A 23,440-nucleotide genomic window follows, 5' to 3' on the forward strand; every position below is an offset into this window, starting at 1 on the left:
CTTCTGGTGATTCCACATACCCATCTGAAAACTAAGGAAGGCTGTGCATTCTAAACCTTAGTGCCAAAACTGTGGAACCGCTTATCTCTCTCTCTTTCCACCCATGACTCTACAGCATCCTTAAAGTAAAAAAAAGAAAGAACAAAAAAGCTGAAAACCCATCTATTCTGACAGGGATGTCAGTAATGGTTTTGTGTTGTTTCACTTGATTTAGCTGTGTTCACTTTGTCCTTGTTTTTAATGCCTCTCTGAAGCATTTTGTGGCTGTTTTTTTGCCTTAAAAAGCGCTGTGTAAATAATCTTTACTTACTAGGTCTCAAACGATGTGGAAATCTGAAGTGTACAGTAAAAGGAGTTTCCAGTTTCGCTGAAGTTAGGACGTAGAATTCCCACAGAAGTCTAAACCAAGCTTCAACAGGAGTATTAATCCTATCTTGCTAGTGTCAGTTCAATACCAACACCAGCGTTGGTATCTTTACTATCGATATTTGGATCCGCCCACCCCTACACATCACCACGTGCACACATCACCAACTGAATCATTAAATACCCATTTATTCAGCTTCACTTTCCGCACTCCTACACAGAACACAATCTGGTCTACGAAAACATCAGCACATGACAGTGAACATTTGGACATTTTGGTCAAAACAAATAACAAAGATGCCAAACGTAATACCCGAGCAGCTTGCCTGCATATGTTTTAGCATCTGTGCTCTTTACTCGTCTCATCCTCAACAGCTGTGTCAAGTAACCAGCCAGTCAGGCTTATACTCAGCAGTTTATGCAGCCGTTCATAAGAAAAACATCTAAAACAACAACCAAAAAAAAACAAACAGAACTCATAAAACTCAAGACAAACAACCTATAATAGAAAATAAGTGATATTAGAATGACATGGAGAAAAATAATCCAATCTGAGGGGAAAACAAAACTAAACAAAAACAGAGGAAAGTGCTAGTTATTTTCTGTTGTGTGTTGCATTAGCAGATTTGCAAGTCACATGAATCAACCATCAACAACCTGGGCCACTCCTCCAGCCCAATCTTAGAGTCCCACTAAGGATATTGCAGAATGGGAGCAGCACAGCCAAGTGTCTCTCGTCTCTCTGGAGCTCTGTGTCATCTGGACCTTGTGTCCAGGAGAGTGGACGGAGGGAAAGATGGGCACCAGAGGAGAGTCGGGTGGCTGAGGGGCTGTAGTCCTGTGCTACGGGGCCAGCTGCACGCTTGCTGTGAAAAAAGCATGACGGTGACAGCGGTACCCCTTCAGGCAACATAGTGGTACTGGTTAGGAGTCTCCTTGTCACGTTCCATGTAGTCTCTATCTATGAGCGACTCGATCCGCTTCTTCAGATCACCCGGCTGTGGAGAGTAAGGAGAGTCAGGTGAGCTTTAGGTGCATGGGGAAATAAAATTAATTAGTTAATTTAAAAAAGCCCCAAAACAGGCTTAATCTTGATCACCTTGACAGGGAACTTCAGCTGGTTGTAGAGCTCCGATACCAGCAAGTTGTGACTGAGGGTCTTCCTCATCTTCATGATGCGCACCACTGCTGCATCGATCTGATACTGTCTGTCCTGAAACACACGCTCTGTGGTGCTCACCTGCTCCTCTACCTGTAGGGAAAACAAATAAATAAGTGTGATGAGTAAAAAAAAGAACAAAAAAACCCCCAACTAGTGAACGAAAAAACCAACCAAAGACCAAGACGTTATTTTTACCGTTTCCTTCATTTGGATCTGGTTGATCTTGATGCGGAACAGTTTATGTTTAAAATCATTGTTGAAGTTGAAACGGTCTCCGTCCTCCACGTCTTTCCCTCGAGGGTTCTTGTTGAGGACGCGTGCCTTTCCGCAGGCCAGAGACTGCAGCGTGCGCTTGAGCTCTCCCTCTTCTGTGAGGGATAAGAGAGCAGCCATGTGATACAGCAGGTACCCCTCCCCAAACAGAACGGTTAAACTGTATAAAGACACGCGTTACCTATGCCAGTGGCAGCCCGAATCTCCTCCATGCTGAACTCTTCTCCCTCATTAAACATGAGCAGTACCAGCGTCTGGAACAAGGAGACCTGCAGTTCCTTCTTACCCTGCAGTACAAAGTAGTCATTTTAAATCCAGGTGCAGTCCAGATGTTTTCTCAGCCCAGTGTATCCACCTTCTCCACGCTCCATTATCTCTTACAAGGCTCTTACCTCTTTAAACTCTGCCTTCAGTACAGCATGGCCCAGTGTGGGCTGCCACTGCAGCTTCCTCCCACTGTGCTTACCCAGATAGAACAGCTTGAACACCTCCTGGAGTTTTACCATCTACCAGAACATAAAAATATTATTTGTATCAACACTGTCTTGGATCGAATCAGCTGATTTGTTTTGTTTCATGCAGTGGTCAAGTGTATTTGTGTGCCAGACCTAAATGCAGAGCTGCTTACCTCTGTGGGCAGGTGCACCTCCATGGGTGTGTATGAAGGCCAGTAGCCCATAGTGAGGATGTTCACAGTAAGTTCTATGTTGCTTGGCTCACTCTGGTTCTGCATATACTGAGTTAAAAAAGAACAATTGTTTTACAATGATGCACTAAAAAAAAAAAAAAAAAAGCATTTTGAGACACAAATAAAGTGGAGTGTGTCTACAAAGCTCAACAATATCTTATTTTTCAGGAGCTTGGGGGAAAACAAGTGACTGGACTTCTCATACGAGAAGCTTCTTCATTTATCTAGTTTTGTTTATGTGCATGAAGACTTCAGGTACCTGTTTGAACTGGATCATGATGTCTTTGGACAGCTCCATGTCTTTAAACATCCCCTCGAGTTTACTGGTAAACGCCGCCCCACATTCTGCAGGAAGTCAAGACCATGAATATTACAGCTGGCTGCTTCTCACACTACCACATTACCACAGACACCCATGAGAGTCTATATTAGCATTAATAACTTCATATTAGAACTTCATTTAGAGCTGCTGCTGCTATATTACTGCAACATAAAGATCCTCTCTGCAGTTAAAGCGGCATCAATCAAATTTCAGAATATACTGCATGCACAGGATAAGGTCAACCAAAAGGCCAGTTTCCTCATCTAACTGCTCTAAAACATCAAGCATATATCTATAAGTGAGGCATGCATGTTGATTAACAGCAACGTGCTGACTGTGAGGTGTGAAACATTTCCCATCTGCCTTAAAAAACAGCTACTCTGCTGACTCAGCATATAAGAGCAACAGACAATTGTTCAGGGTTTCCAGTATAAACAGGATATCTGGATGACGGATTACGGAAATCCAGTTCAAGATTTTTCTGTAGGACTGTCATTGTTTTTAAAATCTAATGAAAATTTAAACTGTCATCAGACAGCTGATGTTGTCACTTTTATTTTTTTTTTAACTGAGTCTGACTGGTCAACAGAACTTGGACTACAAGCGGACTCTCATCTGTTTATAGACTATATAAGATATCGGACTAGAGACTTACCGTGTTTGAGCTTGGACAGCATGGACTTCTCAGCATCAACAGAGGCACTCTTGCCAACCAGCAGGCGTTTGGCCAAGTCCTTCTTATAAAAAGCTTCAAACACATCTTTTCCTGGATGTACAAAACAGATCAAGAGGCGTCAGACGGAAACAAACTTCCTATTCACTAGTAAGACTAACTGGGTGAAAAGCAAACAGTGACATATTCATTAAATATAACTAACCGTGTATGAAGCGGAAAATTATCATTATCTTATCCAGTATTCTCTCCAGCTCCTCCTCCGTAGCCTCCTTGTTCCCAGCTCTTAACTTAGAATCCACATATTTAGCTGCATGGAAAGCACAAAAGCGGTTATCACATGCTGGAACTAATGAAAACCGCATTAAAATGAGCTGTGTAAATTCATTTAAGCGCACAAAGGTAGTGTTTTATACTTCCAAAACTCTTAAAAATCTAAATTACTGAAACAAATTCATCATTAAATGACCTGGCCTACCGATAAGCTCTGCAGGCTTGTTGGGCCTCTTGTTGATGAAAGTTTCAAAAGCCTCCTTCATGGCATTGATGAAGCTCTCATTGCGTGCAAAGCAGCTCTGTGCCACGTTGTCCATCTTGTCTTTGAAGTCCAGCAGGTCTTGTACCATGTCTTTGTCTTTCTCTGGAGTGCATACAATCTCTCCTCCAAAGGACTGAAACCAAATACAGTGTACATACACACGTCTTAGACACAAAAAGACCAGGACACATTTATTTTGACAGTAATGATTTGTGTTGATGTTTACAAATGTGTTGGGTCTTGTGTGTACCTTGATGTAATCCCTCCAGAACTGCAGCAGTGTGGGAAGTCCTCCCTTCACTTTGCTGAAGAGCTGGTAGAGGAGGGTGAGTTCAGTCACACGATTCTCATCCAGCAGAGTGCTCAGACCTGTCACAAACATGCTACACGTGAGTGCTTTTTACATACTGAAAATGTTTAATTACGTACATAAAAACAGGATACAGCTCTACAGGCAGGACAGCTCAACTAAAAAAGTTTCTAAAGGAAAAAAAGAAAGAAAAGAATACTCATGTGTACCAGTTTAACAGAAACCCAGCACTACGTCAGTTTGTGGCTGTTTGCAAAACCTTTCACACTGACATACCCTTTTGCAGTATTGCAGTCATATGTTCTTCTAACAGCTGTTTCTCAACACAGCTAATGAGACGTTTCCTGTTAAACAAAGAAAACAATATAAGACAAACCAATCGTAAACAAAGTTCTCTGCTTGCCAAGCAAAGCTGCTGTTCTTCAGAATATCTGTTACCACACCTATAAAAAGAAAAAACTATATAATAAATAAATATTTTGCCAATTATTCCTTCAGGATCGTCTCCTTGTGAATCCATTCACCACTTCCAGCATGACTGCTGTTTTTTTAAAAAGGCTCTGTGGGAATCCAGTTCGGTCCATATGCAGATGCACTTTTGTGATGCACACTGGATTCCCTCCCCCATCAGCTTAAATTGCAATTTGAAGAGGAGGATGAAGTCAAAAGGAAACAAATTTAGCTGGTGCTCAGTTGTGGTGTGTTTGTGGGGCTAAAAAAATTCAAGTTATGTGCACCAAATATAATCAGTAAGTCCTGCACAACCCCGTGGACAATGGAAAAATAAGGAGCAAGCACCTCATACGGGCTTGCAGACTGTGGACTGTTTTACTGAAACATGCTGTTTGATGTCTGAGCTGTGGTCAGAGTTCTCATCCACAGTGATGATCCTTTACATAAATGCTTACATCAATTTGCATTTGGTGCAAGTTAGAGCTGCACAGTTAAACTGCAAATGCATAGCTGCACGTGGTCAGAAGGGAACTTCCAGGGTGCGATTGAGACGATCATAAATGAGTAAACCAACCAAAACATGTAGATTTTTTTTATTTAAATAGAATCAAAAGATAGTGTAGTAGTGTCAAAGTTTGTGATGGCAACAGTGCTTGTTGACACTTTAAGGCACCACTGGCCTTCTGACTCAAAACTAAACCTCATTTAGCAGTTTCTATATCACTATATGGTAATGAATGGTTTTTAAATGTTCTTTCTGAACGTTGCATGAGAGCTGTTTTAAATGGCGAGTAGGCAATTTTACCTTCCTTAAGCTCCCGCAACCCTTGAAAAGGATAAGCAGGTACAGCTGATGGTTGGATGTCTCAGCGATATGCATGAATATAATAAAAATCCAAATAAATAAATAAATAAGTAAATAAATAAACATTACTGAGTGCTCTGATCGAGGTAGCTCACGATTCGATCATTTTCCTCCTCCAACCGACGAGCCACGTGGTGCAGGTACTCGGGTACCTGAACACACACAAACACACACTCAGCACTGCTGATGACAATCACATGACACACACACCCACTGGTGGTCTCACTCACGTCTCTCTCCTGCATCAGATGCTGTCCCTCTGCTGCATACAGACGATTGGTCTCAGTCAAAAATCTCTCCTCAAAGGAGTCTTTGTAAACCTAACAAGAGTTGAGAGTCATGATGGAGAAATACTGGCATGCACTCTAAGCGCCCACGTGACGAAGAGGCGATTGTGTACCTGCAGGTCTGACAGCATGCCAAGAAGACTCCTAAGCAGACTCCGGTCCACGGTCTCTCCATTCCGCTCCAGTTCAATCTGCTCCAAAATGCCTTCCACTGTTCGCTTTTGAACAGCACTGTCGCTCACGATGTGGGTGCGAAACAGCTCCAAACCGGTGTCCCTGCAGCGAATACATAACATCAGCTTTCTGAGAACATCTTTACAGACACAGTGACTGGAATTAACTATAATTTTACCAGATAGAAGGGAGTAGAGAGTTCTGCAGCACATAGGTACGATCCAGGAAGAGAAAGATGCTCCGGATCATTATCTACAAAGAATTATTAGATTAACATTCCTACAGTCCACTAAGGTTTGAGCAGAGCAGATTTAAATGGATATCTATCAAACATCACACTCACAGTTTGCCTACAGTGGTCCTGCCAGCAGCGATTCATTCGCTTCAGGAAGGAAAGGTTGTCCAAAGACTCTGTGAGGTCCAAGTTAAAGAAAATCTTTTACTGAGGCATCAAACCCCAGCTCTGAATTATATTACAGTACCTCTAATGAGATATAATGACAAAGCATGTTTATCTAACTTCCTCTTAATACTTAAAAGAACAAACTTCAAAAAGCTGCCCAACCAGTGTTAATAACCAAACTACACATTTAGCATCGCTTGACATCTGCCAGCAGACCCCAGATATCATTGAAAGAGTAAAGCTACCAATAAGCTCCAAGCAAAATCCACCTTGAGGTCCCAACTGCAGATTTATAAAGAAGGTGGAGCACTGCTTTATCTTATCTGTGTGCAGCCGATCTCAAACAAATTGCTACTCACTATATAAGCAATACCCAACTCTTGTCTGCACACAGATGAACAACATCTGGAAACTAGTGTCCGGTTACAGATTTTCCCCTCATCAAACTTAAGTAATTTAGATATTTATCTCTTATAGTGAGAAACTTGTTATTATCAAGTCAGTGGATATAACATATACTGACAGGATTTCACTCCACAGTTAGCGGAGAATCATTTTGGTTTCTAGTAAAGAAGATATCAGGCAGATCCTACTTGCTTCAACATTTCAGCACATAGCTTGCCTGACATGCCTGTGCACATAAAAAAGGATATTCTCTAAACTGGTGGATCTGGGCCTGCACGTGATCTTCACAGACTTGCCGAAGCTGCTTGTACAGAGTCGGTGAGACTTTATACGAGCACAGGTTCTCCACCGCCTTCAAGTGCAGCAGAAACAAAGAGAAAACAGGAGACAATTGTTTTTATATGACAGGACAGACAGGTGATTTGGAGAATAATAACACTTACTTTAACACTATTAGTAAAACATCATGGATTTATGTGAAAATGTGGTGAAAGGCTTTGAGATGCATAACAGTTTAAAAGCAAACAAACACATCAGCAGACGTCCTGTACGTGATGCAACATGCTCAAAACAAATGGCAAGTCTTCACAAGTTTATTTTAATCCTCGGCTGTTCTTCAACTTCAGACTCATTTAATATTCGTGGCTTTATGGTGTTAGAAATGTCGAGACTGCAAAGCATTTGAGCTTGACATGCCCCATTGTTCCGTACCAACATGTTTTTAAGGCCCAGCAGTGCAACACATTACTCAGGGTGTGAAGAAAATAAGTCTAACTCTAGTTTGGTAATTAAAAAGACAAACAGCAAACCTGATAGAGCTCCTCCAGGTTATACTTGATGGAGGTGCTGTTCTGGATTGCACCCACCGCATCTCGCAGCTTCAGCCACGTGTCCTCGGTGTAGTTCTCTGCTAGTTTTGGCCTATCTGTTTACAAAAACACAACAAGACTCACTTATAGGACTAAAATATGACCATATTAGGATGTGGGCAGCACATCCTAGTATCATTTCCACTTGCAGAGCATTTGTTTATTACAAATGCTCTACAAGTGGAAATGATAAAACCTGAAGAATAAATGTTCAATGACATTTTCAAAGTTTTCTGTCATATGTTGAAGGTAAGGAAAGCAAGTTTTGATACAATAGCTTTACTGTACTTATGAAGCCATCAACACTGGGATGACTGACAATAACCTACAGAGGGAGTACCTCCACACACTTTGGACTCTCAGCTATGTTGGCAAATAAACATTTATCCTGCTGGAAATTGAACAAAGCAAATTTACTGGTCTCTCTGACTCAATCATTTATTGACATTTATTTATTTGCCAATCTTTTTCCACACACGAAATTTCTTTCATTTCTAAAATGTCCAAAGTAAATGGTTAATTGTAAAGTGAAGTGCTGTAACTTCTCAATATTAACATCAACCTTGATTTAAAACAACCTCTTATTTAACCCTGGAGAACCCATGGGATCAAATTTGACCCCATGGGTTCCCTAGAAAAACAATAGGGTCAGCTCTGACCCCATGGGTTCTCCAGGGTTAAGTTTTTTCCCCATTTGTGGTGTGAATTAATAGACTGACAGAACAGCGGTATCTTTCAGACGATCAATTCATTCAATGATTAGTTATGTCAGATATAAAACCTCGTGCTTTTACTTTATACAACAGGTGCTGGGATTTAGGAGTGGCCCAAAACTCCATGGCTGGTGGATTTGGCACAAACAGCTATGCAGCATAATGGAAAATGCATATCAGTCTATCAGGAGCAAGCCCTGGGTAAAGGTGACATGTGAGTGCTTGAGCACGGCAGTAAGGGCAGCAACTTTTTTTGTTTTGTTTTGTTTGTTTATCTTTTTACAGGCATTATCTGAAAGTAACATCCTCTTACGTGCTATGGTATCTCTGTGTAACTGCTGCTGTTAGGTAACGCATTAGAAGAGGCTCAGTGACAGTACCTTTGAAATTTTTGATCACTAGTTTCTTTGACGTGCCGGTTTTGCCTGAGGCCACAGCGGAGGTCCTGGCCATCCCGTTGGCACTGTGTTCCGTTATAGAGAAGCTGGCCCTCTTGTCCTGTCGGGTGTCCTCTGCCATTATCAGATTAGCGCTTTGGCTTATCGCTGTATGGTTCAAGTGTTTTGCTAACTTACTGACGGGCTGTTTACTCGCCGTCAGCGGGGCAGCCTCTATATTAAGTTACTTGTCTTTGGTTGACAGCACAGGCACTCGCAGCCTATTTAAAATACATTCACGGGGAAAAAAATGACCTAATACGAGGTTAACTAATCCGAAAACATAACTACCTCCTGCTAAGTAAACACACTGCTAGCTAACAGTATGTTATCTGAACCTGCAGCACACTTTAGCAAACACTTCTCGTCTTCTCATCAGCTCTATAGCTTCACAAGCTAGTCCATATCCCCATCGGCTACTTACAGGCCTCCACGAGTTTAACTGTTGTATTTTGCGACACTACACTAACACATAAACGCGACATCGTTAGCGCTGACATAAAAATCCCAAATTACTGCTGGCTTTCTCTAACATGAAGCTAGCTAGCACAACAAAATGGCTTTTCTCAGACGGTTCAGTTGGACAGGTGCATCTTGGGTGAAAACCGGCCGGGTTGCGTTCAGGAACATATGGTGCATTTTAGTGTCAGAACAAATTGGTCAAATATTTTTGGTTTGAGATACTGTGTAGTTAACTTAAATATCAGTAACAATAAATCAGTTTGCCATCAAAAGGACAACAACTTTTTTTTTGCATTAGTCATTAAATTAAGAAGCTCTAGTCATAATAAGAACTCTAAGGAGGTAAAATTGAGGCGTTCTCTGGAGAGAAGGGGAATGAAAGTCAGTGGAAGCATGACAGAATGAATGAGAAGGAGATAGGTGTAACAGTGAGGAGCAGACGTAGTGAATCTGGATGAGTTTAAATGCAACAGCACCCCTTACTAATGCTAGTGAGTACACGTTTACTGTTATGGCACGCATTTTCTTGCACACATGCTACTAGGACCAGTTTAGAAACACTTAATCACCTCTGATATTTGTTTGGCTCTTGTCATTGTAACGCACTTGTCAGCTATGAGCATCACCAGAGATAAAGATCTATATTACTTGTTAATGAATGAAATATACTGAAATATTTGTGTTTAGTCTTAATGTCTGTGAAGGCTCTCAGTCACCCATGTCATCGTAGTCTGAGGAGCTTGGAAGTCCAGATGCTTTTCTTTCCAAGCTCCTTAGACTGTTTAGTTTAAATATTTTATATGTGAAGAGGTAAACAAGGAATAGTACTGATGCACCTGCCTCACAATAACACTGCTCCAGGTGGTTTCTTAGCAGTGGCTACTGTTGAAAAACTCGTAACAACGGTGAACGCACCACTATATCACCTGCAGCTAGCAGGGGTTCAATGCAAATGGGCGGCGTTTCATATTGGACAAGCAGGAACTCTCTGGCTGCCATTCAGCTTGTATTATCCGGCTGTCGGTGCGGCAACGACCCCCAGCAGCATGGCAGTGTTGACGTTTAGGTGTGAGTTCATGTCCTGGTTTTCGGAGTACTGAGGCTTTTCTGCGTGTAGTGACTCCGGCCTGCCGTCCCGAGCGCCGCCTGCATTGATAGGTAGGTCTGCTGTCTACGCCAACTGCTCCGGGAGGAACTGGGCAGGGTGTGGACGCACAGAGCATCATGTCAGTGAAGGGGAGATTGACTGGAAAATAGGTTGATTTTCCTTGTGCGGGCACTCCGTGAGGGTTGTAGCCTTGCAGCTTTAACCACACTGGAAATGTAGCCTAGCTTTAAATTAGCTTGCTAGCGTTAGCATAGCAAGAGAACAGTGTTTAGAAGCTAACTTTAGCCGAAAGAGCTCAGCTACGTGGTACTGAAACAACCTATCAGATTTAAAACTGGCCACGGCTTCCTGACATGACTCATATCCTAATGATGACTCTCTCACCTTCACACAGTCACTGTCAACAGTGATTTTCTTTTTCGCTGCTGCCTCTGTGTTTGGGGAGCTAGCTAGTGCTAACACCATTAGCTCGTACTGTTTGAGCATGAGGGTGTGAGGAGATCAATCTCTAATGGGTCAAATATAAATGAGTAAACTATACGATAAAGTGTTACTATAGTAGTGTAACAGGAAACTCAATACAATTGTGCTGTTGATATAAAACCGCATATCTGCTTTGTTAATCTTTTTGTGTCAGAACACATAACCTTTCACGCAACCCAGATCCGAAATCTCATGCCTTTAAATGTAAACACCAGCAATCCTCAGCTGTACTGTCAAGGAGAGACTTTAAAGAAATGTCAATCTCCTTATCTTAAAGAGAAAACGTCTTAAACAGTATCTTCTGCTCTTTATCAGGCTCTCGGTTGTAGGAACAACAGGTAGGCATAGAAGCCCAAACCTTCCTTTTCTTTACCTCCTTCAGCTCACCTGGCAGGGAGGCATTAAAGTGTTGAGATGTAAACCCTCCAGTGTATCCTGGTTCTGCCCTGGGGTCTCCTTCTTGTAGGACATGCCTACAAAACCTCATCTAGAAGATTTTTAGGAGGCATCCTAATTAGATGTCCAGCACCTTAACTGGCTTCTTTTTATACGGAGGAGTGGCTCTACTTCCAGCATTCCTCCTAAACGACCAAGCTCCTCACCCTCTAAGGGAAAGTGCAACCACCCATCAAAGGAAGCTTGTTTCTACCACTTGTATCCGATATCGTTCTTTTAATCACTACCCAGGGCTTATGGATGTGGGAGGGCGTGGGAATCGACCTTTCAAATCGACAGCTTTAAAGCACCTTACATTCACAGACTCACACATCACACATGTAAAAATTCACATACATGTATAGTTTTATGAATAAATTATATGCTGAGTATATCCAGAGACTTAATGATTCCTCACAGGGAAATGTTGTACAGTCCGCTTTCCACATTGATTATTTGAATTTGTCTGCAGCTTTGCTGACGCAAACTTATTTTGTACCTCCTGTAGATGCCTTGGCCAAGATGAGCGTGAAGGCTTTTGAGCTAGTCCCCGCTGTGGAGCGAGATCTCCTAATGGGCGACAAAGCTCGCATCAACATTGAGTGCATTGAATGCTGTGGAAAGCACTTGTACGTGGGCACCAATGACTGCTTCATCCACCACTTTCTGCTGGCTGAGGTCGCCTCCTCTAAAGGGAAGCCGGGTTACTTGGCTCAGAAGTTGCTGCACAAATACCTTGGCCTCAAGAAACCTGTTGCTGAGCTGCGGGCTGCTTCTGCTCTGGAGCGTCTCATAGTGCTCTGTGAAGGGTTAGTGTTCCTCGTTGACATGGTGACGCTGGAAACGGTGCCCTCGGCAGGTGGAGGTGGAGCCAAGATCAGGGGCGTGGCATCATTTTGTGTTAACGAGAACCCGGTGAACGCCGATCCGTTCTGTGTCGAAATGGGCGTGCTATCCTCCAAACGGCGGACAGTCCAGATTTACATGGTGTACGAGGACAGAGTGCAGCTGGTGAAAGAGTTGACAACGCCCGAGCAGCCCTGTGCTGTCAGTCTTGACGGTTACTTCTTGTGCCTGGCTCTTACCACACAGTATATGATCCTGAACTACAACACGGGAGCCTCCCAAGACCTCTTCCCTTACAACAGCGAGGAGAGGACACCCATTGTAAAGAGAATTGGCAGGGAGGAGTTTCTCTTAGCAGCACCTGGTGGTCTGGGTAAGTCAGAACAAAAACAGTCCCTGCAGTGAATACTTGGAGTTTTAAGATGATATCTCAATGGGTGACAAATTAAAAGAAATTCCAACACAAGGGGCCTTAGTAAGAACAGATCAGCTGCGCGAGTGTGTTTTTCTGAGAAGAAATACATTGTGCAGGATGTATTATATTAAATGTTTAGTCTGTTTGAAGCTGCAAAAGTTGTGACTCTGTAGTTTAACAGACTTATTATTTCAAATCCAGATACAAACTTAGTCTTCATGCAAATTTGATATGAGGTCAAAAAGCACAAATTGCTGTGTTTTGGATTAATGATTGTAAAACAGAATTTTTCTGAATCAAGATTACGGATCCTTTTTTGGATGAAAGAAAGACTAAAGCTTAAAAAAACCCCACTAGTAATATTTGTGATCCTCCTATCATTGTGATTGTTCAGTACACAGTGATTTCACACCTACTGATGTCTTATCTTGAACATAATCTACTCTAGAGCAGGTTTGTCCTGCAGCACAAGTTTCCATAGTAATCTGTTTCTTTTAATTGAACCTTCTTGAATTAAAGGTGAATCTACCAGGATAAATCCAAATCCTGCTTTGTAGTACAGAGGATTGTACATTAAACATTCTCATCTTCATGAAATAGTTTGATAAGGACAACCAGAGGCATTGTCATGTTTGAAGGGTCCACTCCCATTGGCATAGAAATGTTTCATCACAGGATGAAGTTCATCAGCTTTGTGTTGCTTTTAATTTCTCTCTCTAAACCATGTAAAGCACTTTGCTCCCCACAGCATTACACAGTCACCAGCTCCATTCACTGCAGCGCTCCGGGTTCAGCCTTTCTTTTATGTGTCACACATCTGTGTGAAAATACATTTCAGGCATTTTGTGTAGGCTAACATCTCAAAATAAAGAGCTTATTGTTTTGCTCACTATCTCTTAAATGTTGTGATTCTCCAAACTTATTTTTGGGGCTGTTTAAGGGAACATGTGCATTTCCTTTTTAAAATTAAAGTACTGTGTGTAATTGGTGGTGTCTGAAGGATCAAATTGTGTTCTGTAACTTTGACAGCATGTGTGCATCTGCTTGTTTATTAATAAGAATCACCTTGGGGTTTTTTATTATTGGTCAGCTGTAAAAAGCTGAGGGGGAATGGTTGTCACTCTGCTGGGAAGGCAGGCAGAGTATTGATCCAATACCGATACCAATGCTCGTATCGATACCTGAATCGGTCCGCCCACCTATACTTAACATGTCCATGTTGATCATTAAAACTGCTTTTCCACATGCCATCTCCAGGAATGTTTGCCAATGCAGAGGGTGTATCTCAGCGAGCTCCGGTCAGGTGGTCAGAGAGCGTGATTGGTGCCGCTGTGTGTTTTCCATACGTGGTGGCGTTGGACGAGAGCTTCATCACCATCCACAGCATGTTGGACCAACAACTTAAACAGACCCTTTCATTCAGGGATGGCCATATTTTGCAAAACTTTGAAGGTATGTTTGCATATTGCTTGTTTCTAATGTCTACCAAAAGGTATCACAAATGGGAATTACTATTTAAGTAAATAGCATTTTAATTTCCTCAAGGATTAGGTTTAACTAACAGGTACTTTTTTGATGCAAAGAGCTCCTGAAAAGTGCGTTTGAAAAACAGGAAAGGATTAATAAGTGATATGGGGATGGAAATAGTTATTGCTTTGGCTGACTGGACTGTGTAACCAAAACTGTTCATCAGAAAGCGTCTGGATGGCGCTGTGCACTCAGGTCTCAACTCTTAATGGGATCTGAAGCACTATCGACCATTTCTTGCTACAGAGGATTTCAGTTCTGTGTTAAAATGAAACTTTTATTCTGCTTGGCTTTAGAATAAAAGCATTGAAGTAATATGAAGTCATCTTTGAGCTTCAAGTGCAAAACGACACTCATATGTGCTTGAAAGTGAACTTGAAGCTCTGAGCTAAAGCTCTCTGAAGCTTTCCGTGCGCTATATATTATCCCTGGTTTGGCTGCAATCATCAGGTGCATGCAAAGCTTTCAATTTATGGAGCTGTTGTGAGGAAAAATCAGTCTGACCCCTCAGTGCTCTGTGTTTGTGTTTTTTGTAGGGAAGGTCATTCTGGCTTCTACTAAGGCCGTGTACGTCTTAGTACCTCTGCCGCTAGAAAGACAGATTCAAGACTTGCTGGCCAATCACAGAGTGGAGGAGGCGCTCATTCTCACAGAGGGAGCGCAGAGAAATATCCCCAAAGACAAGTTCCAGGTAACAACATGTTTAAGAAGATGATATGTTGGCCACACAGTGCACCTGTTGTCACTATTAGAAAATCTTAATATGTTAATTCTGCTTCCTAAACTAATCTTGCTGAGTTTCATTAAAGAGAATATTTTTCACAACTACAAACTCGATTCACTTCTAAATTGTCACTTTCTACTTCTGCAGAATTTGCACAAACGAATCCTCCAGCAGGCCGGATTCATACAGTTTGGCCAGCTTCAGTTTCTGGAAGCGAAAGAACACTTCCGGTAAGTCTGGGTCAGTGCTGGTCAACCCTCAAGTCATCAGACAGTTTTATTGACATTTATGAGAATGCCTGGAATATATTTTATAAAAGAATCATTCTTAATGGCTCCAGTTTTTTCTTTTTTAAATGCGATCAGGTCCATAAGATGGATATATTCTTTTGGAGGGGACACTTGCTTTCTACTTTTGTCTCTGAATACATCTGCAGTGGATTTTAGAGCATGGAATGGAGGTGTGATTTTAAGTGTAGAATTTCAGCTTTAATTGAAAGACTTTAATATTGTAATATCACTTACGAACATACAGCCGGGTTACTCTGTTCCTTGAATGTTAAAGAGCTGTGATTAGTTTAGCAAGAAGTACATGACTCACCCTAAAGTTTATCTCTAATCCTCAAAATCTGCCACATTTTGTACATTTTATCAGACTCTTGTGTTGTCTGTGTCTGCAGTGAGCTCATCTTTTCACTCCACTTTGAAAGTTCTGACAAATGCCAGTTAGAGATGTTGAGTTTTTTATGACCTTACTCTTATTTATTTGATCCTTCAGGAAGGGTCAGCTGGATGTGCGGGAGCTGATATCTCTCTGCCCGTTACTGCTACCAGCTTCCTCTTCATTCACGCGGTGCCACCCTCCTCTCCACGAGTTTGCAGATCTCAATCATCTGGCACAGGGTGACCAGGAGAAAGTGTTGCGATGCAAGAAGTTCCTCATAAGTTATTTAGGAGAGGTAACTGGATTCAGACCTGCACACAGTTTTGTCACTTGTCTTGTGTTAATGGTTTTCATTATCTGTACGCGCAGGTACGAAGCACAGAGGTGGTGAACGGCTGTAGAGAGGATGTGGACACTGCACTGTTAAAGCTGTATGCCGAACAGGACCACGACAGCCTTTTAGACCTCCTGGCTTCAGACAATGCCTGCGTGCTAGCAGACAGTGTCCCATGGCTGGAGAAATATCACAAGTTTGTATACTCTTACGATCTAATCTTTTATGTTAACATGATTAAAAACTCAGAAACTGGTCCAACACAGAGAGACTTTATGATCTCCAAAATGTTGTTAATTATAGCTTCATTGATAAACATGCACAATGACCTAAAAGCTTTGGTTTCTAGTGTGTGTGTGTGTGTGCGTGCTCGTGTGAGCGCATGGTTTGACTGTTGTATAAATGGTGATTAAAGTAAATTAGTCCGACTTCTTTCATATGAAATCAGGCTTAAAATTCAGTAATTGGCAGCAACAATAACACTTGGGAATGACTGGGAAACAGAACTTTAATTATTACAGCTACAAAATTCACTAGAGGGATGGACTGAGATGGGTCTTCATTGGGTAAATGCTCTTCCTTCCTCCCACACTGTTAATTAACACCCTGGTAAAGCTTTAATACTATGTCCAGTTTAGGAAGGCAATTTAATTGCTTTATACAGAAAGCCCCTCCAGGGCGGCTTTGGCTTCATTCAGCTCTTTTCTGTCTTTAAGATATTTTGCGCTGGGGCTGCTCTATCATTATAATGGTCAGGATTCAGCAGCACTTCAGGTATGTTTGCAAATTTATTTTTTTTCTCAGTGATTTATGACTGAAGAATCTGCACTAATACGATGTTTATGAATTGAACCCTTTACGTTTCTGATAGTTGTGGATTCGTGTGGCAGATGGGGAGCTGCAAGACCCTACTAGATCTGATCTTTTTGAGTACATTGTGGACTTTCTCTGCACCTCCTCTAATGTGGACCTTGTATGGAAGTATGCAGACTGGGCCCTACGGAAGGATCCCATCGTAGGTTACCAAAAATGTAACGCTGCTGCAGAATTATTAATACTGGTCTCACTTGGAAGTTTTTGAGTCTTGCTGTCTGTCACTAGCCAATGCTTGCACAATATTTCCTAGTTCTAGTGTTTGAGTGTACTTATTCTGTTGCAGTACATTGTCTTAAAGAGCTTAGAGCTTTGCTCTGCAGACAGTTTGCGTCACTTCCAGTCATTTTGCAAAAGCTAAAGTAGTAACCTAATCTCTTTTCTTGCCCATAGATAGGTGTCCACATCTTCACTAAGAGGCATACCAGTAAAGACCAGCCGGAATTGAACCCTGATGATGTCATCACTTACCTGGGAAAGCACAACCAGGCGCTTCTGCTCTACTTGGAGAACCTGGTGCTGGAGAAAAGGGTGCAGGTACAAAAACACAAGCTGTGATGGCTGATAGACAGTGTTCAGGTCTCAGGCTGCACTCCCACAGAATGTTTAAGTATGAGGAGACGTGAAGGCGTGATATTCAGCTGTAGGTTGTTCATATTTTGGCAGCACAAATGCACAGCCTCTGCAGTTAAGTGAGCAGGGGATTCAGAAAAATTGGAAGTGTAAACATTGCTTTCTGTCACATTTAAGGTTAAATAAAACCAAACCTTTCCTGCAAGGTGGCAAAGGCATCACCAGAAATTGTGCGTCCAGTATAAATGTTCCCTAATTCCGACATGAAAATGCATTTGAACACTTGACTAAATGTGAAAGCATTTTAGTGAAGCAGCTCACGTGAGACATGGTAGCTTCGGTGGTTAGCTCTGTCTCCCCGACTTCCCCTTCTAGTCTTGAGCTGTCAGAATTAAGTTACTTCTAAAGGGTGTGCACATCCTTAATTTGGAGCTTAAGTACAAGTACTTTTATAAATGGTTGGATGAATATTTTCATGAGTTCTTGAAGCCTGAAGTCTATAAATGTTTTCACATCAGCGAACTGCTGCACATGCACACAACTGAACACTTGCTGCTGCTCAGTGAAACCACAGTCTGACCTGTGGGCTGCAGACATGCTTCACTCTTGTAGTTTGGGAATAAGATCCTTAAAGTGATCCTGAAAGTAGGCCCCACGATGCCCCTTTTTCATTTTTCTAGCTAACATTAGATTCTAGAAACTTGCTTACCTATAGTATTGAATCATTGTAAATGGTTATTTTGGACAACTCTCATCGTGGATTTATTTTTAGGTTTCCATCTACAGATGTGCATCTTTAAAAGCTTATTTAATTTGAACTGTTTTCATGTTTGTGGATGCAGAAGGAGAAGTTCCACACACATCTAGCTGTGTTGTACTTGGAGAGGGTGTTATCTTTGATGTCACAGTCTCCAAAAGATGAGGAACAGCTGACCAAAGCTAGGGAAAGGCTTCAAGCCCTCCTCAGGGAGTCCGACCTATACCGTGTACAGTTTCTTTTAGGTGAGAAAAATATCTGTTTGTTTGTCTCTAACAGGAGTTTCTTTTTTCTTGTGGAATTACTTTGTAACGTCTCTTTAAAGATTATGAACAAGATTTAATTGATGCGCTCTAACGAGGTCTTGCTTTTCATTTAATTGTGCGTCTGGTGATCATTTTGGAGATTTTCATGATGTTTGGTGTTCTTGTGCTCTGTTCAGCTAAAATGGAGAACTGTGAAGAACTGCTGCTAGAGCGTGCAACACTACATGGAAAACTAGAGGAGCATGACAAAGCGCTGCACATTCTGGTGCACCAGCTCAGAGACTTCCCGTCCGCCGAGGCCTTCTGCATATGGGCCTCTTCTAGTAGAGATTCGGCGTACCGACAGCAGCTCTTTCACCTGCTGCTGGGGGTGTATTTGGATGGGAGCCCTCCTGGGCAATCGGGAGACAGCGGAGAGCTGGAGATGGCGGCAGTGGATCTCCTAAATCGGCACGGGGAGGTGTTTGACGCGGTCCGTGTCCTGCGAATGCTGCCAGAAGGCTGGTCACTTCAGCTGCTGCGTCCCTTTCTGGGTCGAGCCATCAGGGCCAGCATGCACGCCTGCCGCACGTCCAGGATCGCTTTAGGGCTCGCACACTCTGAAAACCTTCAACTGCTGCATGATAGGGTAAGAAACGCATTATAGTATTAAGCTAGATAAGTATATAAATAACTGCTCTACTCTTACGCTTAACGAAACACTTTCATTTTTAATTTTCTGGTTTCACGATCAAATAAACGGGTAAACAACCATGAAAAGTTTTTAACAAAACACCTTAAAACTCCTTTCCCTGTTATTATTTTTTTTTCTCGTCCAGTTGAAAGAGTGTAAGAGACCCGTCTTTGTGTCTGAAAAGAAGGGATGCCACCTGTGCCACAACACCTTCAGCGAGCCCAGCGTGGTGTGTCTGCCCGGTGGAGTGCCTGTCCACACCCACTGTGTTGCCCAGAGAGTAAGAGACTCTCCCACAAAGAGACAGTTGACTAATAGCAGTAAACACACGTGAGACCTAACCCTTTTTAAGAAACCTCATGGCTTGGGATGAGAGGCACCAAACTACAGCAGGATGCGCTGAGATTTTCAATGGCTGAGGACTGTGGGGATGACAAAAGCACAGAGCCCCAGTCCCCCTAGTGGGCTCTGCAGCTGTGGAGTTAACAAGACACACAAAGAAGGCTGGGCGACTGTGTGGGGGACTCGAGCGCCGCAGTTGTACTGCACTTTCAGACTTACAGTTTGATTTCTGTTCCATTCTGTGGCCGTCCTGTCTTTGTTTTTTCTTCTTTTTTTTTTTTTTAATCCTAAATTCAAGAAACTGCTTGAACTACAGAACATAATATTTGAATCTCATTGCATATATTTCTGAAGCATGAACAGTCTTACACTTTTCGGTCTAATCGGCTCCATATGGGTATTGTATTAATACTGTTCTAACCTGTCTTAACTCGCACATTACAGAGTTGGGTTGTAATGTGAATACTACAAAGGCTCATCAGTACTGATGGAAAAAGTCTGTTGTTCTTTTTCTTTTTTTGTATGTCTTTGACTCTTTGTTCTGGTCTCAAAGCTGCTTTCCCTCCACCCACAATGATGTTGTATTAGTTGGTAACTGACAAGCAGCAATTTGATCCAAACCCACTAAATGATTGTCATAGCAAGGTTTAAACAAATAAACACCAACCTTTTGTGGAGCAGCAACAACATAAAATGTGAAAATAACAGTGCTTCACTTATGAATAAGTGTAATTGGACATTTATTAGACTATACACATCACATTGACCTTCTACAAGTTGCACAAATGAGATGAATCCTTAATGATGTGACAGTTAATCTTACAGCGTAACTGAAATGAACCTGCATACATTTTGTCTGGTTTCAAGCAACAAATAAATAAAATTTCCATTGCCCCAAGCATGCATGCATACATTTTGTTTGTTTGAACAGGCCACTCATACTGTTAGATATCCTAATGTATGCATGTACGCAATACTGAGCAAAACATTTAAGTTGAAGTATAGGCTATTTGTTTAAAATTTGTGTACAAGATCAATCATGTAGAACAACAGGCCACGAACTACAACTCTCTCCATTGAAAGTGCAAAGTGCACCCGTCTCATTTCTGTGATTCAAAGAGCCTGTAAAATTCTCAGCTTTCTCAGTTTTGGATTTGCATTTAATGCAACAAGTGTTAAAACTGCCCGCAGTGAACGTGATAACAAAGATTGTGAGACTTCATAAAAATGTGTCCAAGAGCAGCAGTAGTATGCAATGACATTTAAGGTGAAACACTTGAGGAAAAAATGAACCGTGCACAAAATAAACTGATGGGTAAGTGGGTGAAAGATCCTGCATGAAGTCAATTAACAGTGTCTGTTCTTCACACACCTGTGACATCGTAACAGGAAAAGTAGTCAAGTTAGTTATGGCATCATAGTCTTTGGTCTATGAGAATGAGGTGGACATGCAAAGACAGGCTCCAAACATAAGTGTAATATTCTTTTGTTATGAAAATATAACAAAGGAATATTACACTTATGTTTGTCTTTGCAAGTTGCCTAAACTGTTTAAATGTTTTAAAGATCACAAACGTCCCACTAATACGTTCTTTTTAAAAAGATCATTATTTCACTGAGGTTTTGTGTATTCATTTGAATCCTTTCAGCAAAACATGCTTCAGAGGAAAATGTGTGTGTGCGGGATGTGTATAAAGATGTTTTCATCGGAAATTAAATTAGGTTTGACTCTCCAGAAATTAATTGTTCCAAACAGATAAAAATAAATAAAACATTTCAATTTCAGAAAGAATCTGGCAAGAATGCAGTGTGATAACTGTAATTTGTCTCTATTAATATGCAGGGGTAAATTACTTTTGGCAGCCTTTTCATATTTCAACACAAGAACTTCATCTCCCTGTGACTGTTTCTAAAGACACCAGAAGATGGCAGTAATGTGTCTGAAACCAGAACGCCAGCTGATACCACAATCTCTACAGTTCAATGTTCTTGGCACATGCTCCAGTTTTGAGTTTCAATAAATTCAGCCTGGTTGTTTTTGCATAAACGGGTTCACAGGCAAACAAATAAAGAGCATCACTCATGTCTTTATGTTGGAAAATTAAAAGAACCACACATTCGTGGAAATCACTTTAAGGTCCTTTACCACGGCTCCACTTACTAATGGGTATGCTTTAAATAACAGGTGGGGTGGCTCTGGAATAAAGTGTGTTTTAAACGTGTTTAATCTCACTTTCAAATTATACAACCTCAGTCTGACAGTCACTATAACTGCATGATTCAAAGATTTTTGGGAAAACAAAAACTTACAGCTGTATCAGACTCGCTGCCACAGTGTGCAGGCTGAGTGAGGAACAATGATTTTTTTTCCTGCATTCATAATGAAACGACCAACTAACTAATGCATGATGCTGCACTGCGCTTGTTCCCCTAAAACATCTTTCTCCTCTAAACGTTTCACAAGTGTGACAAAAAGTGTTTAATCATCGGGCGCTGTCACACCTCAGATCACATGCTGTTGCTTAACAAGTCTTCATAACTCATAGCAGGTGGATGTCATGTTTGTGAAGAGAAGATTTGGGCATGTTCCTAAATATCTTTAGAAGGTGAGGCTTTGAGAAAACAGAGGAATGAAGGAAACCCCAAAGTAAACATGACTGTGTCCGTGTGCTGCCCAGAGAATATACTCAATTTAAATCATTGTTGATCTCCATGTTTTTTAGGGGAAAACTTTCATGAATTCAAAGTTGTCCAATCTACTAAAACCCGTGTCTCTGAATGCTGTGGTGGTGTTGATGTTAGCTACCTGCTGCCTATTTCTACATGTAAAGAACTTTGTGCATTCATGGGCTATATTTCTAACTCGGAAGGCTGAGCTTTGTGGATGCATTGGGTTTCACTCCACAGCTGCTTCTGTCTGACGAATTTAGTCATAGCTCGCTTAAAACTCCTCGCCATGACTTCAAAGAATGATGATAAAAGTATTCAGGAGAGCTGTGTGAAAGCATCCTGTCGTATTTTACATAAATATATATCTATACCTCTGTATATACTGCATTTGTATCCCTTTGCTGCTTCCTCCATCAATGCCCGTGTGGATGGAAAAAGGACCAACCTGGTTTAATAAACATGAAACTGCATCAGCTCACAAGTAATTCCAACGTGCATTTTAGCATGATAAGCAGGATTACTGTTTGTTTCTGTTTTTTTCCTCACTTCTTGGGAATTAAAGTTTTTCTGTGGATTAAAGAGTAATAAAAAGGATTTTTTTAAAAGCAGCTGTTTTGTTGGATGTCAGTTAACCTCTTGAGTGTGAAGTTAAAGCATACATTTTAGCAGCAAAAACTCATTGCCTTACACTAACTGCTAGCTGTGGTGGCAGTTAGAGTGTAAGGCAATGAGTGGGGTTGGGTATTTGTGTCTATGCGCACAAATACCCAAATATCCACTAACCCTGCTCTGCACATGTCCAAACAACCTGAGCTGTCTGTCTGATATTCTCATTTCTTATCCATCCTGGTCACTCCCAACAAAAAGCATCTTCAACTCTGCCACCTCCAGCTCAGACTTCTTTTTGCTTGTACTACTCTCTCCGAACCACATGTCATAGCAATTAATCCTTTGCTTTCACTCTTACTCCTTTCTTTCTGTCACAAATCACCCGTTACGCTTGTCTCCACCCCCTCCACCCTGTCCCCACCTCTCTTGTGCTCTATCTGCACTTTGGATGGTTGACCGCAGGTATTTAAACTTCACTCCTTGCAGCTTCCCTATTACACCTGCCTCTCTCATTCACACACATACATTCTGCCTTGATTTTACTGAGTTTCATTGCTCTTGTCTCCAACACCTCAATTTTTCAGGTGGTATATAAATGAGGTTTATTACTATTATTAGTATCATTATTATTGGAAAGTAAAATGTTTTAATTTTTAATGAGGATATTTAAATGACATAGCATAAATGTCACTCTTTGGATTCAATTTCATATTATTGTTTAAAAATGTAATTTCTTCTTCTT

At 41.5% G+C, this 23,440-nt stretch overlaps 2 protein-coding genes across 3 annotated transcripts; one reads left to right on the forward strand and one right to left on the reverse strand.

Annotated features, from left to right (window-relative positions):
- Positions 1–539: 539 nt before the first annotated feature.
- Positions 540–9,538, reverse strand: cul4a (cullin 4A). The gene is made up of 20 exons (XM_086290188.1): positions 8,882–9,538; positions 7,729–7,844; positions 7,167–7,271; positions 6,455–6,523; positions 6,290–6,363; positions 6,051–6,213; positions 5,881–5,970; positions 5,720–5,802; positions 4,609–4,676; positions 4,273–4,391; positions 3,963–4,155; positions 3,690–3,794; positions 3,467–3,577; positions 2,749–2,834; positions 2,430–2,537; positions 2,194–2,307; positions 1,983–2,088; positions 1,724–1,896; positions 1,466–1,618; positions 540–1,364 (listed from the first exon to the last, which is right to left on the reverse strand). Exons 1-20 carry the CDS (start codon positions 9,018–9,020, stop codon positions 1,269–1,271), a joined length of 2,271 nt encoding a protein of 756 aa, XP_086146314.1. The 5' UTR covers positions 9,021–9,538; the 3' UTR covers positions 540–1,268.
- tgfbrap1 (transforming growth factor, beta receptor associated protein 1) lies at positions 8,529–22,651 on the forward strand. Of its 2 annotated transcripts, none has more exons than XM_086290175.1 (13): positions 8,529–8,715; positions 11,935–12,645; positions 13,945–14,139; positions 14,751–14,905; positions 15,086–15,168; positions 15,716–15,896; positions 15,971–16,131; positions 16,652–16,709; positions 16,807–16,950; positions 17,202–17,345; positions 18,224–18,383; positions 18,581–19,032; positions 19,223–22,651. In XM_086290175.1, the coding sequence occupies exons 1-13, from the start codon at positions 8,544–8,546 to the stop codon at positions 19,409–19,411; spliced, it is 2,805 nt and encodes a 934-aa protein (XP_086146301.1). In that variant the 5' UTR covers positions 8,529–8,543; the 3' UTR covers positions 19,412–22,651. The 2 variants fall into 2 exon arrangements, with proteins under 2 accessions (XP_086146301.1, XP_086146292.1); XM_086290166.1 differs by lacking the exon at positions 8,529–8,715 and adding an exon at positions 10,324–10,558 and having other exon boundaries at positions 19,223–22,650.
- Positions 22,652–23,440: the final 789 nt, after the last annotated feature.

Source organism: Aulonocara sp. 'chitande type north' Nkhata Bay, linkage group LG1, assembly GCF_057382095.1.
Source record: "Aulonocara sp. 'chitande type north' Nkhata Bay isolate Kocher_YH1m ecotype deep benthic linkage group LG1, A_spYH_male_GT1.1, whole genome shotgun sequence".
NCBI classification, from domain to species: domain Eukaryota; kingdom Metazoa; phylum Chordata; class Actinopteri; order Cichliformes; family Cichlidae; genus Aulonocara; species Aulonocara sp. 'chitande type north' Nkhata Bay.

Coding starts and splice junctions, on each gene's coding strand:
- tgfbrap1 (XM_086290175.1), top strand. CDS start 8,544: ATGATTAGTTATGTCAGATATAAAACCTCGTGCTTTTACTTTATACAA. Junction 8,716..11,934: donor GCCCTGGGTAAAGGTGACAT/GTGAGTGCTTGA, acceptor TACCTCCTGTAG/ATGCCTTGGCCAAGATGAGC. Junction 18,384..18,580: donor CCGTGTACAGTTTCTTTTAG/GTGAGAAAAATA, acceptor TGCTCTGTTCAG/CTAAAATGGAGAACTGTGAA.
- cul4a (XM_086290188.1), bottom strand. CDS start 9,020: ATGGCAGAGGACACCCGACAGGACAAGAGGGCCAGCTTCTCTATAACG. Junction 5,803..5,880: donor ATCTGATGCAGGAGAGAGAC/GTGAGTGAGACC, acceptor GTGTGTGTTCAG/GTACCCGAGTACCTGCACCA. Junction 3,578..3,689: donor AATTTTCCGCTTCATACACG/GTTAGTTATATT, acceptor TTGTACATCCAG/GAAAAGATGTGTTTGAAGCT.